Genomic DNA, 16,383 nt, shown 5'->3' with positions numbered 1-16,383 from the left:
AACAAAAGATCATGTAACATTTATTTTAAACCTAAAAGTTTGACCAGACAGTTCATACCAGGAGTCAAGTTTGATTCATTGTCTGGTATACATTTCAGATTTTCTGGAACCAAACCAAAGAATCTGGGAAACAACACCAGGCTCATAGAATGGTTACCACAAAATGACCTGCTTGGTAAGTCAGTGACCCATGGGTGGTTACTTGGCTTGATTTTAATTGTGTAAATGTGAATTTTACACTTGAGTGGCTTATATAGTATACGTGTGGTTTATAATAGAATCATTATGTTATCTTGAGTGCTAAGTCCTAGATTTCGGACCAACAAGTCAGATCTTCAGTTATTGGCAAATCATTTTAAAGTGTAATCATTTAGGCCTATAAATTTCAGACCAGTCACAAATTTTGATTTTCTGAAAAATATACTGAACACTGCATCAACTAGTAGGAGTAAAGCTATATCTCATTAGACTGATCAGCTAAAAGTAGTCAAATTAAAAACAGTGAAAATTTAGATTTGTATTATACTTTTACTATAGCTATATCTAAGAAACCAGAGAAAGTTGAAGTTACTCATTTGTTTGAAACCACAGTCAAGCAGAAAGCCAAAAAACAGTCAGTTTATTTCAACTTTATTTGAATTGTCTGACTAAATTTACCCCCAAATCACTGGGCAATTTTGAACACTTTATTTCTTTTGATTTATTTATTTATTGGGGTTCTGATCCTCAACTCAAAATTAAAATGCCAATTATATGCATATCTCAAGATTTGAATATAAACAATTTAATTCTCTTTGATAAGCAGAGATAGTAAAATGTAAGTTGCTTTATTCATTAAATCTCTAGGAAAACATAATGTCATGTTATCCTTTGAGATATTACTTCCTAAGGAAATTATAAAAATGTTATTGATTTTGGCAATATCAACTCATTTATTTGTTCAATAGTACTAATCTTAACAGATTATGTGAAAGTAGGTGAAAGTTATATTCTTAAAAATAGACTTTTAGAGAGTATCTTTTAGAAGCTAAATGGACCCTCTAAAACCCTGCAAATTGAATTTTGTAACTATAAAACAGTAAATATGAATACTTCCTTTTCATCTAGTTTATTATAAATATTCTATAATTATAAAAATGATGGGAAAAAAGACAATTTACCTTTTTTGATATTTGCATTTTTTTCTGTTTCTTATCTTTACTGTTATGATGTCAGATGCCTTAGAAAGTAGGCAGGAAGCAAGAAATTTAAATGCCTCTGCGTCTTGGCCCTCAGCCATCTCACTGCAGTAGCAGACTGCTGTCTGGGATCGCTGGAATTGGTTTCATGCCATTTGTCTCTGAGGCTATACAGTGGGGTGTAGCTGCTCCCAGAGGGCCTCCCAATTCCGCAGCTCCTCCAGGTTCCTCAGAATCTCAGCTCTTCGCCTTTGCTGAGATTAGCATCCTTTTCAGCTCCAGCCATGACCTCTGTGGATCCTGTTGGTTTCTAACTTTGTTCAGAAGATTCCTCCAGGACAGAAGCAGGAACCAAATCAGTGTTCCTTCCTCTCTCAGTGCATTCCCCTTGGTCTCCACACACCAGTTCTCTTTACTTTTTCACAGCTGGCCTTGCTGGTGGTCCGGTTTCACTTGAAGAAAAAGAGTTCTACTGCTGAAAAGAAAGTTTGAAATGCACTGCGAGGGCAGAGTCCTTAGTTGGGCTGCGTTGAGAAGCCCCTTGTGGGTCAGGGCAAGAGACACTGAGTGAGCAGCCTGCTAGATGTTGGGGGTGGAGGGTCCTGGAGCCCCACTGAGACCTAGGTTCATACGTGACATGCGTTTATTTTAAATGCTCATGTTTTTGCAAGCTGTAATTTCTTTCTGGCCGTCTAATACCCATCTCAAGTGCCATGTTTTTTTGTCTTTCCATTTTTTTATGCAAGTCTCTCTGCTCACAAGGAGATGTAGAGTTTGAAATATCACTAACTCTGATAAATTATCTCTTTCATCTCCATGACAACCAGATGTTACATGATGTCCTATCTCTTAGAACTAATTTTTGTATTTATCTGTCCCTGCTTGTTTTTATTCGTAAAATGTAGAAATGGACCCTAAGATTGAGAAGCACAGATGCTGCAGACATGACTTGAATGTTGTGAATACTGAGCGCTGTGCAATGTTCCTCCTTGGAGAAGCACAGAAACATTTCTTGGACATCTGGAGTCCAGCCTCACATTTTAACTTTCTTTTTTTACAGAGTATGTTTGACTTTAATATAGATAAATGTTGAAGTAGCCAGAAGTGGATATCTGCATTTAGTAGAATGTGGTTATACTCTGGTATTTTTTGGTTATTCCTTGCTTTCATTGACCTCTTATTAATTACTGGCTATTTGAATGCAGTTGGTATTTGTTTTTTGGGTGAAGATATTGTAATATACTTCGTAAAACTATAAATGTTAACTACTTACAATGGCTTTTAATTGATATATACACATCTGATAATTATGCTTATAATAAACATTGTAATTGGCGCAGTGTAGGAATCAGTGAAACTATGTCTTTAAAAATCTTTTATCTGAAATGCATGTTTATTATAATGTCAACTCTTTAAAGATTTCTGGAAAACATCTTTCTAGAATAATAGACAATACTCTAAGTGGTTTTCTTTTTAAATCCTTCTTTAGGGCATTCCAGTATTAAAGCCTTCCTGAGCCATGGTGGTTTGAATAGTATTTTTGAAACTATGTATCACGGTGTGCCTGTGGTGGGAATCCCGCTCTTTGGAGACCATTATGATACTATGACCCGGGTACAGGCAAAAGGCATGGGGATACTGCTGGAATGGAAGACAGTGACTGAAGGAGAGCTGTATGAAGCACTAGTGAAAGTTATCAATAACCCCAGGTAAGGTTTCAACTGCTGTTAAAGCAGGCGAACTGTATTTACCACAGCATATTGTCACTAGCTGATAATTGCCAGTAGGTCGTCAGTAAACTAAATATAGAAATATCCTTTAGATTCCTGTGTGTGATGCTTTGTGCATGCTTCTGTCATTTGAAAAATAAAAATAGCAATCATTTGGCCAGCCATGTGTGACCTTGAATAATATTCCACCACAGTTTGCCAAACTGGGGAAGAAACCACCATGGTTTTTGTGTCCTTTACGTCATTTTAATGCTCATAAAACTTTATATCACCATTTTCCTTATTTCCATTATAGAGATGAGGCACTTAAAACTCAGAGAGCTTAAGTAATACACCCCTAGTTATACAGCTTTGGAGTAGGGACTTGAACCAAGACTGTCTGATTTCAAAACAGGTGCTCTTGATACTGCCAGGTGCTGGGTTTCCCTAGCACTGGCCGTCAATGAAATGCCAAGGTATATTTACTCAGGTGAATGACTTGGTCAGAATATTTTGTCTTATTTTATTTCTTAAATTCTTGATGTGTCTTGAGTTTACCCAGTTCGCAACTGAGCTTCAAACAGTTGAGAGTTGGCCTGCATAGTTTTAAAACAAAGCATAGGTTTTCCCATTTTTATGTGACATTTAATTCATCCTGCATTTCAAGTGGCATTAACATCTGGAAATGTGTGAGCTTTGGAAATGGCAACCTACTCCAGTATTCTTTCCTGGAGAATCCCATGGACAGAGGAGCCTGGTGAGCTACAGTCCACGGGGTCGCAAAGAGTCAGACACGACTGAGTGACTTCACTTTCACTTTCCTCTTAATACCCAGGATATATAGCATAACACTGGATTGAGAAATATTGCCCTATTCTAAGAATATATAATAAAGAAAAACTCTTTCATATAAAATGTTTCTTCTATGTAAAAGACTGGATTCAAGTGTCCTGGGGTTCTTTATGCTGCCATATGTGGGCTCGGAGGCGACCTTTATGCACTGACCCCTTAGAGGATCTACGGTCTTGGTTGTAATTCTAGGCACTTGGAGCAGTATGTTTGATCATCCAAGGTGTTGGAGTAGGGGACCCCTTTGTCTGTGTTCTATAGCTTTCCTTTTAAAACTGTGCTCAGATGCTCAGTCATGTCCAACTCTTTGCAACCCCGTGGACTTAGCCCACCCAGCTCCTCTGCCCATGGTATTCTTCGGGCAAGAATACTGGAGTGGCTTGCCATTTCCTTCTCCAGGGGATCTTCCCGACCCAGGGATGGAACCCATGTGTCTTGCATCTACCTGCTTTAGCAGGCATATTCCTTACCATCTGGGAAGTCCTTTAAAAGTATCAGTTCAGTTCAGTCGCTCAGTCGTGTCCAACTCTTTGTGACCTCATGGACTGCAGCACACCAGGCTTCCCTGCCCATCACCAACTACCCGAGCTTGCTCAAACTCATGTTCATCACGTTGGTGATGCCATCCAGCCATCTCATCCTCTGCATCCCCTTCTCCTCCTGCCTTCACTTTTGCCCAACATCAGGGTCTTTTCCAATGAGTCTGTTCTTTGCATCAGGTGGCCAAAGTATTGGAGTATATCAAGGCTTTAAAAGTATAGTGTTTTTCAGAATATGATGTTCTTACAGAAAATGACATGTGTGTCTTGCCTCTACTCCATAGCTACCGTCAGAGGGCTCAGAAGCTTTCAGAAATCCACAAGGATCAACCTGGTCACCCCGTCAACCGGACTGTCTATTGGATCGATTATATCCTCCGTCACGATGGAGCTCATCACCTACGTGCCGCCGTCCATCAGATCTCTTTCTATCAGTATTTTTTACTGGATATTGTCTTCGTGCTTTTGCTTGGTGCTGCCTTGTTTTACTTCCTCTTGTCATGGGTGACAAAATTTATCTGCAGAAGAATCAAAAGTCTGTGGTCAAGCAATAAGCATAGCACAGTGAATGGACATTACCATAATGGAATCCTCAATGGCAAGTATAAGAGAAATGGCCACATTAAACACGAAAAGAAGGTGAAATGAGCCAACAGCCCACCTGGTAGTAACAAATCTATTCAGTCATTGAATTTTTATTGCTACAAGTTAGTCTAACAACTACTAAATTAAAAACATCAGTAAACAATTCTAACACTCCCTTATCTGATCTTATTAATGAAATTCTGTGGAATTAAGATGGCTGTAAAAAGCACAAACCTAAAATGCAAAAATGTATTTTATTCGAATACTGATACAGGTAGTTTTGGCACTGAACCTTTTAGAAGCCTTAATTATTTAAATCAATTAAGTGACTGTGTCAGACTTCAGTTTTAAGTCTTGACATATGTGTGTCCCGGATGAGGAATGGTTTATTTTCTCTTAGAAAGGTTTGTCTGTGTGTGTATGTGTGTATGTCTGTGTGTGTGTGTGTTTCCTAAATGAGAGACTTTTAGCCAGCTGCTTGTTATATTTGTTGACGGTACAACACATCTAAGAATGAAATAGAAAGACAGTTAGGATCCGAATGTTTCTCTTCTAGAACGTAATATATGGGAACTCAGAAACAGTACCACGAAAGAACACTTTTTTCCTTAAAAGTGAATGCAGAGGAAGGAAATGCAAAAGATAAATGGCACCTGTTTTTGTACTTTGGGGTTTTTAAATTTGTTTTCTTTCTTTTTTTTTTTTTCTTAACAATTGGATTCTTCTGGGGGGGGTGGGTGGGTGGGAAACGTACAATTAAGTAAATGTACAAATTGGTTGTCATAGTTAATTTTTATTTCCCCCCTACCAATAATTTGCCTCTGGGAGAATTTTATAGTTTTTTTCTATTTCATTTGAATGAATAACATTTTCTTAACTATATAATCCAGACAAAGCAACAAAGCTTTAATTTTTGTTCAAAATACTGAAGACTACTGCTTATATAGCATCTTTAAACAGGACCGTTGTTTGATGACTTTTCTATAATGTAATTTTTGAATGTTCAGATGTGATATTTCCAAAGTTTTAACTGAAAAACCACCTTCTTCATCCCCTTTTGGTGTCTGGGCCACACAATCTCTTATATAGGTGCCAACATTTAATTCTTTTCATTGAATCTTTCGCTTTTCTCCATTTTGGTACCTGCTTTGTCTGAGAGGTTTGAGATCTGGTTACCAAATCAAACTTTCCATGACATATAGAAGTAACAGAGAAATTGTACCACTTGTTTGTGAAGATGAGTTCCCACTTCCTCGTCACTCCCTTCACCTCACTTCAGTCTGCTCTGGCTCTTGGATCCGTTGTGGCTGACGTGGGGCAGTGACAGTATTCGTTTGAGAATGGGGTGCAAGCCACAGACATCATAAAATCAGGACCTCCCCGCTGGACCACACACTCACTGGCATCTAGGAGTTCATTCCACGTCATTCTGTTTACTTAGCATTTGCACTACACTTGTTGAGTGTATGCTTTATTTATTTGTAGTTCGAAATCTTCTGTCTGACGGCTGAAAGGAGAAAACTACAGCATTTACCTAATGGCTTTCACTAACAGGGGAAGAGTTGTGAAAATTCTAGAATGCTGTAAATCCTTGTCATACACTATGACATACAACTTCATCAACTCCCACCAGGAGCCACTCTCCTGTACTTAGAAATAATGTCACAAGTAGTTTTCTAGTATACAATGCAGGCAAATATATTGCTTTCTGAATACTTGAAGAAATGGTATTACATATGTAAGCCTATTAGTTATACCTTTTCACAATCTTGTAATATTGCCGTTAAAGGGAAAGAAAAACGCAGGCAATGAGTGGTGGGATGGCAACAGGACTTAGAGTGTATGACTGAGTTGATTTTGCTTTTTTGGAATTGGATGAAGTTGACAGTAGGCATTCACTGGACGATTAAGCATAAGTTAATCTCCACTGTGATAAGAACTTAAACAATAAACATGATTTAAAAATAGAGAAATGTTGTTGGAATAAAATTTTTATTCAGATTTTATTTCACAATATTATGTATATCCATTATAAACATGTTTCTGAGACAGGTCTCCCATCTTTTATATGTGTATATGAGTGTGAAAACAGTGTGTTACATGTGAGAATGTTTTTTTTTAATTATTATTAAACAGAGGGATTTACCTTACAAATACATCAACATGGATCATAAAATTGTCCCATAATTAAGAATGTTAAGTGTAGGTATTTACTGATCATTGTTGTTGTTGTTTTTTTAGTAAGCTTATTGTCAGCCAGTTTTGGTAAATAGAGTGATTTTAAATTTTCCACACTTGGGCTAGATTCTCTAATAAAGTAAAGTTTTCATGAAGGTATTTATTCATTTATTTTTTTTAAAAACTTCTGCAAGTGTTTCTATAACTGGTTGTCATCTTGTCAAATGCAAATGAGAATTAATACATCAATCATTTTTCCTCTAGAGCCATAAATTTCAGTATCCCTCCACATAGACATAGAAGCAGAGTTTGGATGTCCATGATTGGAGGGAAGCAATGTTTGGGTTAAAGCAGTGGTATATGGTTAAGACTGAAAAAAGCTGGAGATTCTTTCTTGAAGATGTAGATACTTTGTATTATAGTCTGGGGACATTCCCAGATACCCGAGTACAAAGTTGGTATTTTCTGGTAAAGATTCCACTGATGTTTATCAACTTAGATTTGAGAGTATTGTCCTTTTTTAAAAGAGTCACCTCTGAATCTCTCCTACCCAACCACATATTTACCACCACCCCTTTTCCATATTGTGCTATGCAACGCCCTTCTCCAGCTGTACTGGAATCCACCACACTGGATCCTCTTGAGGACTCCAATTAAAAAACAAACAGAAAAACCCTCTTCATGTGATCCGGTACCTGTCCCTGGTGCCCTGCCCTGCTAGGAACCAGCAGTGGTGAGGTGCTGCGGAGACAAGACGAACCTCTTGGTTTTTTCCACCCATATCCTGTTTCTGCCAAAACTACAAGAATATTTATGCCCAGATGACCTGCTTCAGGGCCCTACTCCCAGCTTTGCCTGTTATTGGATACACATGCCTGCGTGCTCAGTCGCTAAGCTGTGGACTGTAGCTCACCAGGCTCCTCTGTCCATGGGGTTTCTGAGGCAAGAATACTGGAGTAGGTTGACCTTCCCTCCTCCAGGGGATCTTTCTGAACCACAGATTAAACCTGCCTCTCTTGCGTCTTGTCTCCTCCATTGACAGGCAGATTTTTTTACCACCCAGCCACCTGGGAAGCCCAATAATTAAGTATATTAGACATTATAATTAAACATCGTGGAACATAAAACTTGCAGTGAAATTAACATGAAAACGTTCAGCTGCTTGTTGTAAAAATTTTGTGGACCATTGTTATTTATAAACGGTAAGTACTTCCTCTGAAATACACAACTGTAGTGAATTGAAAGAATATTTATACACCAGAACTTAGGAGCTGCCATGAAGGGGTAGGGGTAGAGATTGTTTGATATTCTGTGGTTGCTACCTTGTTCCAGACAATAAGCTGGATACCAAGGGAATTTACAGACGATAAGGACAGTCTCTCCTTCAAGGAGCTTGTGGTCTATTGGGAGACATGGACATACAAGTAACTATAAATACTGGCACCTATAGTCAATATATGTGCAGGGTTCTGTGGGGACACTCAGAGGGCAAGAGTACATGTCAAAAAAGCTTTTGTGTGCACCAGAGAGTTCACTCACTACTGCTTGTCTTACAATGCAGTGTGTCCATGGATTGCCTCATTGGGAACATCCTCATGAATTTATGTAGTTTTTGAATCATGTATTGGACTCAAGCTCTAATTGTCTGAGGGTCCTGACTTTGCAAGCTTACCCCAACATCTACTAATTTTAAGTTTTTAATTTCTTATTTGTATGATATCTTGAATACATATATCACACACACACATACACACACACACACACGTAGCCCATGCCGTCACAAAGAGTTGGATATGACTGAGCAACTAACAAATACACACACACACATACTGAATAGACGAACTTCTTTCATATTACTGTGACTTCAGTGTTTGAAAGTTAACTGTTTAAGAAAACATGTCTTATTCATTCATCCACCAACTATTTATTAAGGCTTCTGTTCACCTGCTGATGTGCGTTTGGCCATCACAGTTGCATCATATCCTCTCTCTTCATAGCTCAACTCTGCACCAGATTCCAAAGTGCCACTGAAATGGAATGGCTCCACTTTGACAAGGTTTAAACATGAGAAAACCAAATTGAATTGACAAAACAATTTCAAGTCATCTGTTTTATTATTGAAAGTGTTATTTTTCATTCCAGTCTCTAATTCAGCTGGTTTGTAAATATTAAATCACAGTAGAGAATGCTTATTTGCAATTGATATTATCAAAAACAATTTGAAACAAAGCTTTTAAATCTTACATGACAAAGTTTAGGAATTATATGAATTTTATTAAAGAGCTTCTTTCTTTCTTCTGAGAGAGCATAATTTTTAGCCAGCTATGTTTCCCAACAAAAGGTCTCACATATTTATTACTACGCCAAAGCACTAATGTGTGTGCGTGTGTGTTAGTCGCTCCATTGTGTCTGACTCTTTGCAACCCCATGGACTGTAGCCCGCTAGGCTCCTCTGTCCATGGAATTCTCCAGGCAAGAACACTGGAGTGGGTTGCCGTTTTCCTCCTCCAGGGGATCTTCCCCACCCAGAGATCGAACCTGTGTCTCCTGGTCTCCTGCATCGCATGCGGATTCTTTACCGACTAAGCCACCAGGAGAGCCCCCAGTTATAGTGTAAATCTACTGTAAGAAGTCTAGCACCAACATTAAATATCTCAGGTATTTCAAAGCATTTTCATGTATTAAATCATGAAATCTGAAGTCCTCACAGAATTTTATGCAACTAAAAATATTTTACTGCTATGTTAGTTTCCATTTACAATTAGTTATTCCTCTTTCAGTGACATATTTGTGCAGTAAGTGATCACTTCTTATTACAAAGGGAGAATTACCTTGAATTCAATATAATATCTACACTTAAAAGATAATTTCTACCAAGCCATATTAGCCCTAATATTAAGATCAATTGTCCATCCAGGGCAGAAGCAAAACACAACAGGAAATAGTTACTTATTGAGATCCTAGATAAAAGCAATTTTGCTGTTGAAGGATATATTACTCTCAGCACAGTGCTGCATTAGAATGTAAATTACTAATATGTTAGAAAGGAAGAAATTTATGTATTTATGCTAATTTTGCTTTAGTTACACTCATGGGACTGTGACTGAGGATTCCTTTTTGCAGCAAATGGTGACTTTGGATATAAACGTATTAGGTAAATTGAATGTAACATCCAAATCTCACATTATTGATGATATGTGGTGTTATATTTCTGATTGATGTCTATACATTTTTTTCTCAGATCGAAAGAGCTGGTAGTTAGAGAGCAGGCATTAAGAAGAGCCCAAGGCTATGATATAAAAATCATCAATTCTGCTTCCAATTCTGATTCTGCACTCTGGACATAATAAGTTTACCACCTTATGAATAAGAAGGTGGTTCTAGATACTTAAATATGCCACTGTGAACAACTGGTTAAAGCTTGGTCAGTAGGAAAAAAAGCAAATACAAATGCCTATATACGTGGAAAAATAGATAAGATTCTGTGCATGTGTGTAGTTAACATTTAAATTATAGTAAACAATTCTTTATACAAAAATGAACTCAATAATTCATCTGTTTTTTAAAATAAAAGCAGTATTTTAAACAAATTTTATTTTAAAAAACAAAAACTTCTTTGAAACTGAATGATAGCCAAAAGAAGTAGGGCATTTTAGCATCTAAGTCAGGTGTGCCTCTGTAAAACTTATGGCTAAAATATTGCAAAAAATAGGATGAAATAGTTATAAAATAAAGTCAAGCTACTGCTCTGAATATAGTCTTCTTTCTGGAACTTCCATCTTCTTATTTATTCTAGAATAAAAATATTTTGAGATTTAGAAGTTTAAACCAGATCCTAGTTATAACATTTTCTTTTACAATGAATTCAACGGACACAGACAATTTTTCATTTGGGATCTCGAGGAGATGAGGACAAGAAAGAAGTTTACTCATGTACCTCTGAACCCATTTCATAGATCCAGGAGAATGGATAAGTTAGCTTTGCCACTTGTGAAAGCATAATTAACTTTTGAGTGTGTTGGTTTCCAGTTACAGATTTCATACTACATATTATACAATCTGCCTTCTTCCCTTTTCTGCTTCCCATCTTCTTGCTTCCAGGCTTTCAGTTTCCTCTCTTGGGTTGTCTGCTGTTCAATGTTTTTTAAGTTGCCTTAGCGGTTTCCAGTTTATGGCACATAGATTGTGCTTATGTATATAATAATGTGTTTTTCAACAGAGTGTGGAAATCCAATTGGAAGTTCAAGCATTCCACATTACTGAAGGCCAAATTGAGAAAATGTTCAACTGTGTTAAAAAATATTTTGCCTGCACTAGCTGAATGTCCTTTAGGATGTAGTTTCCATCAAAAATGATGAATGTACAGATGGCGTCTCGTCTTTGGTTTGGGAGGAATGCTGCTCTGAGCAGGGGACAGCCAGGGGGCCCTGTGAACTGGTTTGGGGCATAGATTAGTGATCTTTTAAACTGTCAAGCCATGTATTCCCTTTTTTACCTCCTACTTGGTAATCAAAATTTTAATACAACTGGTTTGTACAAATAGAGACCTGATCTTTCCCCAGCGAGAGCCTGCCTCATTTCATTACTGGAACTTCTAAAAGGATCTTCTGCACCAGGATGCATTTTGTCTCTGATTCTCTAACTCTCACTTATTTAGCATCACTCGTGTCCCTGATATTAACAGAAGATGCTGGAACTGCAGCCAGCTGTCAGGTTAGAGACAGAGAAAGGCCCAGGCCTGATAGGAGGCAGCCATTCAACAACTTAGCTCCTGAAGCAATAGAAAGGTGTGAGAGTGAAGCAAGGGTGACCTGGGAAGGAGGCAGCATTTTCAGATCCAAATCCACCTCAGAATGGCTCTCATGCTTTGGATGAATGGTTCCTCCAACCATGCAATTTGTATTTTGGAATGCTAGCCTATCTTTTTTGTTTGTTTTTTCTTTCGCAAAAATGAAGCTGGGAAGGGGCAAAATCAAGCAAAGATCTTTAAAGTCTTGAATATAAGGCCCAGGGAAGTCAGGGGGATTTGGCCAACAATGCAGGACTTTGCAGTATCCAGGCATCTACAGCCGTGTGGGTCCTGTTATTTCATAGATATTTCCATGTGCAGCAGATGTGATCCTTGAGAGTGGGTGACTGCACTGGGAGTCAGCTACTGCGTGTCCATGCCAGATGGAGAGGTGCAAAGCATCTCTCCTGGTTATTATTTTCTCAAATGAGGGAGACTGCAATTTTATAATTTATTATTTTCCAGTTTTGAAAGCGGGCTTCTCAGGTGGTGCACACAGTGGTAAAGAATCCACCTGTCAATACAGGAGACGCAAGAGATCCGAGTTTGATCCCTGGGTCAGGCAGATCTGGAAGAGGAAAGGGAAGCCCATTCCAATATTCTTGCCTGGAGGATCTCATGGACAGAGAAGCCTGGTGGACCACAATCCATGTGGCTGCAGAGATTTGAACACAATTGTGCAACTGAGCATACACACACACAATTTAAAAGTAAATAGGTTAAGTTCGGCATTTGATTACATGGAATTTTGTTCCATGGCCAAGTATGTTGTATTAATCTCCCAGCTTCAAATATAAGCTCTAACATGTCTTCAAAAGAATTAATACCTCAAAAAGCCTCCTTTTTTCACATCAGAATTTCCTCCATTTAATTGATCAAATTTTCCATAGCCATCTGTATTTCCTTCTGCTGTTGCTCATATCACTGGTTAAGAAACTACCCTTAGATATTTACTGCATTTTTAAATTCCTTACACCATAGGGCCTGTGAAAACTAAATAGAAAAGAAGCAGATGAGGGAAGCTGTCTAATTTTAAAAGGTGTTTAAGATTCTCTAGTATTTCATATGTAGTAACATATTGCCTTAACATTTTATTCTATAAAGTGAATAGTAGCCTTCTATTTTTGTTTTTACCTCATCACTTTATGCTACTCAGCTTTAAGTTCTAGTCTTAAAAGTGTCATTCTAAAATCCTTTAAGCGAATACAGAGGAAGACATTACTATGCTTTTCCTTCACCTCCAGAAAATATAAACCCTCTACTCATGCAATTAGATTGACTGATTAGTTACATTATCACTGCGTTTGGCATGGGATGCCATGTTTATTTGTTAGTTCCAAGGTTTTCTTTTAACATTTGCTTTTGGATCCAACTGTAAACTAGAAATCTTAAGTTGCAGGTTGCTTAGTTTTGGGCTGTAATACACAACACTGTCCAAGGCTACCTGTCCCTGGGCCTTCATCTATGGCCTAGCCCTTGACGCCCCTTTACCAGTCAGTCCAAATTCTCTTACTGGTTCAACATAGGAGAACACCTTATTATCAGCATTAAATAGCTTCAATTGCTCTTGTTCTGGTGTTTCTTCTAGTAGACTCTCTATTTCATTGTAAGTCAAAAATCCATTGGCTTCATGGTCAGCGCCATAGAAAACGATTTGAAGATCTACGGAGATGAAAGATTTCATACATTCCAGCTCAGATTTTTGGTGTTAAACCTCTGCCACCCATCAGAACAGTGCTTTGTCCTCTTTGGGCTGTTGTTTCTGTTCCTCAGATATATCTATGTCATTTTTACCCCTCACCTGGGCTTTTGTACATCTCTTTAACAAATCAATTGTTCCTTACACTCCTTTTAACACCAGCTTATCGCTTCTCTTCATTCTGCTGAAATATCTGTTCATTACATTAATGCTTCCCTTCTGATATCTGTGTTCTTATACTGTTTTATAATTAAACCATAAACCTCAATGTTTTTATAGTTTTCTATTTGCCTCATTCATTAATATAAGCATCTTAATGAAATATTCTGCTTCACATATACTAGAACATTTGATATATCTATTGCTGCTACTGCTGCTGCTGCTAAGTCGCTTCAGTCGTGTCCGACTCTGTGCGACCCCATAGACAGCAGCCCACCAGGCTCCCCCATCCCTGGGATTCTCCAGTCAAGAACACTGGAGTGGGTTGCCATTTCCTTCTCCAATGCATGAAAGTGAAAAGTGAAAGCGAAGTTGCTCAGTCATGTCCGAAGATCTTTACTAAAGCTGTTATGAAAAACATCCATCTGACTACACTGTAATTATCGTTTTATACAAAATCCTTGACTTACTTGCTTATATTCACTTTCTAGCTCCTATTTTTCTAACACTTCTTAATGTTGCATCACAGGTAGCCTACATTTTTTGCTATCAATTCTGTCCATACTGACATCTCTAATGCTAAATTGGATGTAATCATCTATAACATTTATTTTAATTTACACATAGTCAAAAGTTGTATCTTCATCTACAACACCACAAAATAATGTTCCTTTGTCAGTATTCTTATTATCCTCTCCATCTCACTGCTCTAAGTACTGCCTTTATTAAAACACAATCAAACATTGTTTTCTGTGTTTCTAAAGTGCCAGGCACTGTATGCGCCCCTGGGAATAGAAGGATGAAAAAGCCACGGTCCCGGACATGAAGGAGACAAAGCCCACAAGCAAGCAGCTTCAGTCAGCAGTGGAATATATTGTAATGTACACGGAAAATGTGCTGTTGAGGCATAGAGAAGGATGAGGGAGTGTCCACCTAGGCTTGTTTTAGTTGAATTACAAAGAATGAATAGACATTCAAGAGGCAGATAAGTAAGTAGAGAGAATTTTTGGAAGGCATGATTCCATGGTGGATCATGAGTTATGGAGAATTGTGGCACAAAAGCTACAAGTAGTTTGTTCTAACAGAAGGATATGTGATGAAGAAGGGAGGCGTGTGTGTGTGTGTGTGTGTGTGCGCTCAGTGGTGTCTGACTCTGTGTGACCCCATGGACTGTAGCCTGCAAGGCTCCTCTGTCTATGGGATTCTCCAGGCAAGCATACTGGAGTGGGTAGCCGTTCCCTTCTCCAGGGGATCTTCCCACCCCAGTGATCAAACCTCTATCTCTTGCATTGGTGGGTGGATTTTTTACCACTCAGACACCTGGGACGTTCTGAAGAAGGGAGGACCACTATACTGAGGAAAGTGATTTTCTGACAACACTCTTCCCTTTGGATCTTCAGTTAATCACTCTCAAATATAGTCTGCATTGCATTAGCCAGGCAGCGGCTTGCCCCGGAAGCCTGTGTCTGTGCCTGAGGGCTGAATACCTGGTTTTCTGGCACAGTTGCACCACCGTTGTTACCAAGTTTCTTGTATCAGACACTTGGCATAATGTCAAGGTCATTCTGCTTCCCAGGTGGCGCTAGTGATAAAGACCCCACCTGCCAATGCAGGAGACTTGGGTTCAATTCCTGAATGGGGAAGATCCCCTGAAGGAGGCCATGGCAACCCACTGCTGGAGAATCCCATGGACAGAGGAGCCTGTTGGGCTGCAGTCCATATGGTTGCACAGAGTCAGACACAACTGAAGCAACTTAGCATGCAAGCGTGCAAAGGCCATTCTATTATGCCAAACTGTAGAAGACCAAACTCTAACCCTCTTAAGTGTACCTGTGTACTTAGGTAATCTGCAAACTAGTTGTAATGAGTCCAGCTTCTTAACTAGTTTGAAGAAAAAGAAATGGGAATTTTTTTCATCTTAAAATAGGAAAGAATATGTTCTGGTAATGAAAGGCTTCAGCAAAAGTAACAGTTTATAAATTGTGTTTTACTTGACTTGGTAAAGAAAAATAAATGCCTAGGAATTTTGACTGACGGAGTGCTCGAGAATGACAGTAACAGAGTAAGCATTATGATTATCTCGGCAATTCATGGGTTAAATGTGATTGTGGAGATTATGACATAATGTCCATGAGAACAAAAGAGAAACTGCTATGCCCGCAACAGTGAAATGCAAGAAATATAACAACTGAATGTTATATATTACAATTTTTAGAGCTTTTAAATCAAGCCATGCGTATTATCCAAATAGCACTTGGATTTTTTCCTACAGTTTTGGTCTTTGCTTGAGCAGTTACTACTGTTTTTATCAGTCTCCATTTCAGAAAAGCTTGTATTCCAAACACCAAACTCAGGTCCCAGAATCAGATCAGCTGTGGCTTCTAAAGCTTCCTAAAACTGTGGAATGGAAGGATGGCTAAACCCCACTCCAGGACGATTGAAAGAACCATGTGTGGTAAATGAAGCAATAATGGCATCTGACTCAATTCAATAGTTAGGTCTCTTCTCAGATTCAATAACTTTTCTCTACCAATGGATGAAGATAGTTAAACTATAAGATTAATAAAGGTTTCAGAAACATTTTAAGAAGCATCTGCACATATCTTCTGGAGAAGGCAATGGCAACCCACTCCAGTACTCTTGCCTGGAGAATCCCATGGACGGAGGAGCCTGGTGGGCTGCAGTCCATGGGGTCGCT

At 38.5% G+C, this 16,383-nt stretch overlaps 1 protein-coding gene across 1 annotated transcript in view; it reads left to right on the top strand.

The window, feature by feature from the left end:
* UGT8 (UDP glycosyltransferase 8) overlaps positions 1 to 6,833 on the top strand; it is a 104,967-nt gene extending 98,134 nt beyond the window's left edge. Inside the window, exons 4-6 of the mRNA XM_069593408.1 lie at positions 99 to 175; positions 2,668 to 2,887; positions 4,560 to 6,833. Coding sequence (XP_069449509.1) covers positions 99 to 175; positions 2,668 to 2,887; positions 4,560 to 4,923 — 661 coding nt within the window. The 3' untranslated portion in view covers positions 4,924 to 6,833. The remainder of the gene's footprint in view (positions 1 to 98; positions 176 to 2,667; positions 2,888 to 4,559) is intronic.
* The last annotated feature ends 9,550 nt before the right edge of the window (positions 6,834 to 16,383 follow it).

Source organism: Ovis canadensis, chromosome 6, assembly GCF_042477335.2.
Source record: "Ovis canadensis isolate MfBH-ARS-UI-01 breed Bighorn chromosome 6, ARS-UI_OviCan_v2, whole genome shotgun sequence".
In the NCBI taxonomy this organism is placed as follows: domain Eukaryota; kingdom Metazoa; phylum Chordata; class Mammalia; order Artiodactyla; family Bovidae; genus Ovis; species Ovis canadensis.
The sequence above is the reverse complement of the archived record's forward strand: the minus strand, read 5'-3'. Positions and strand labels throughout refer to the sequence as shown.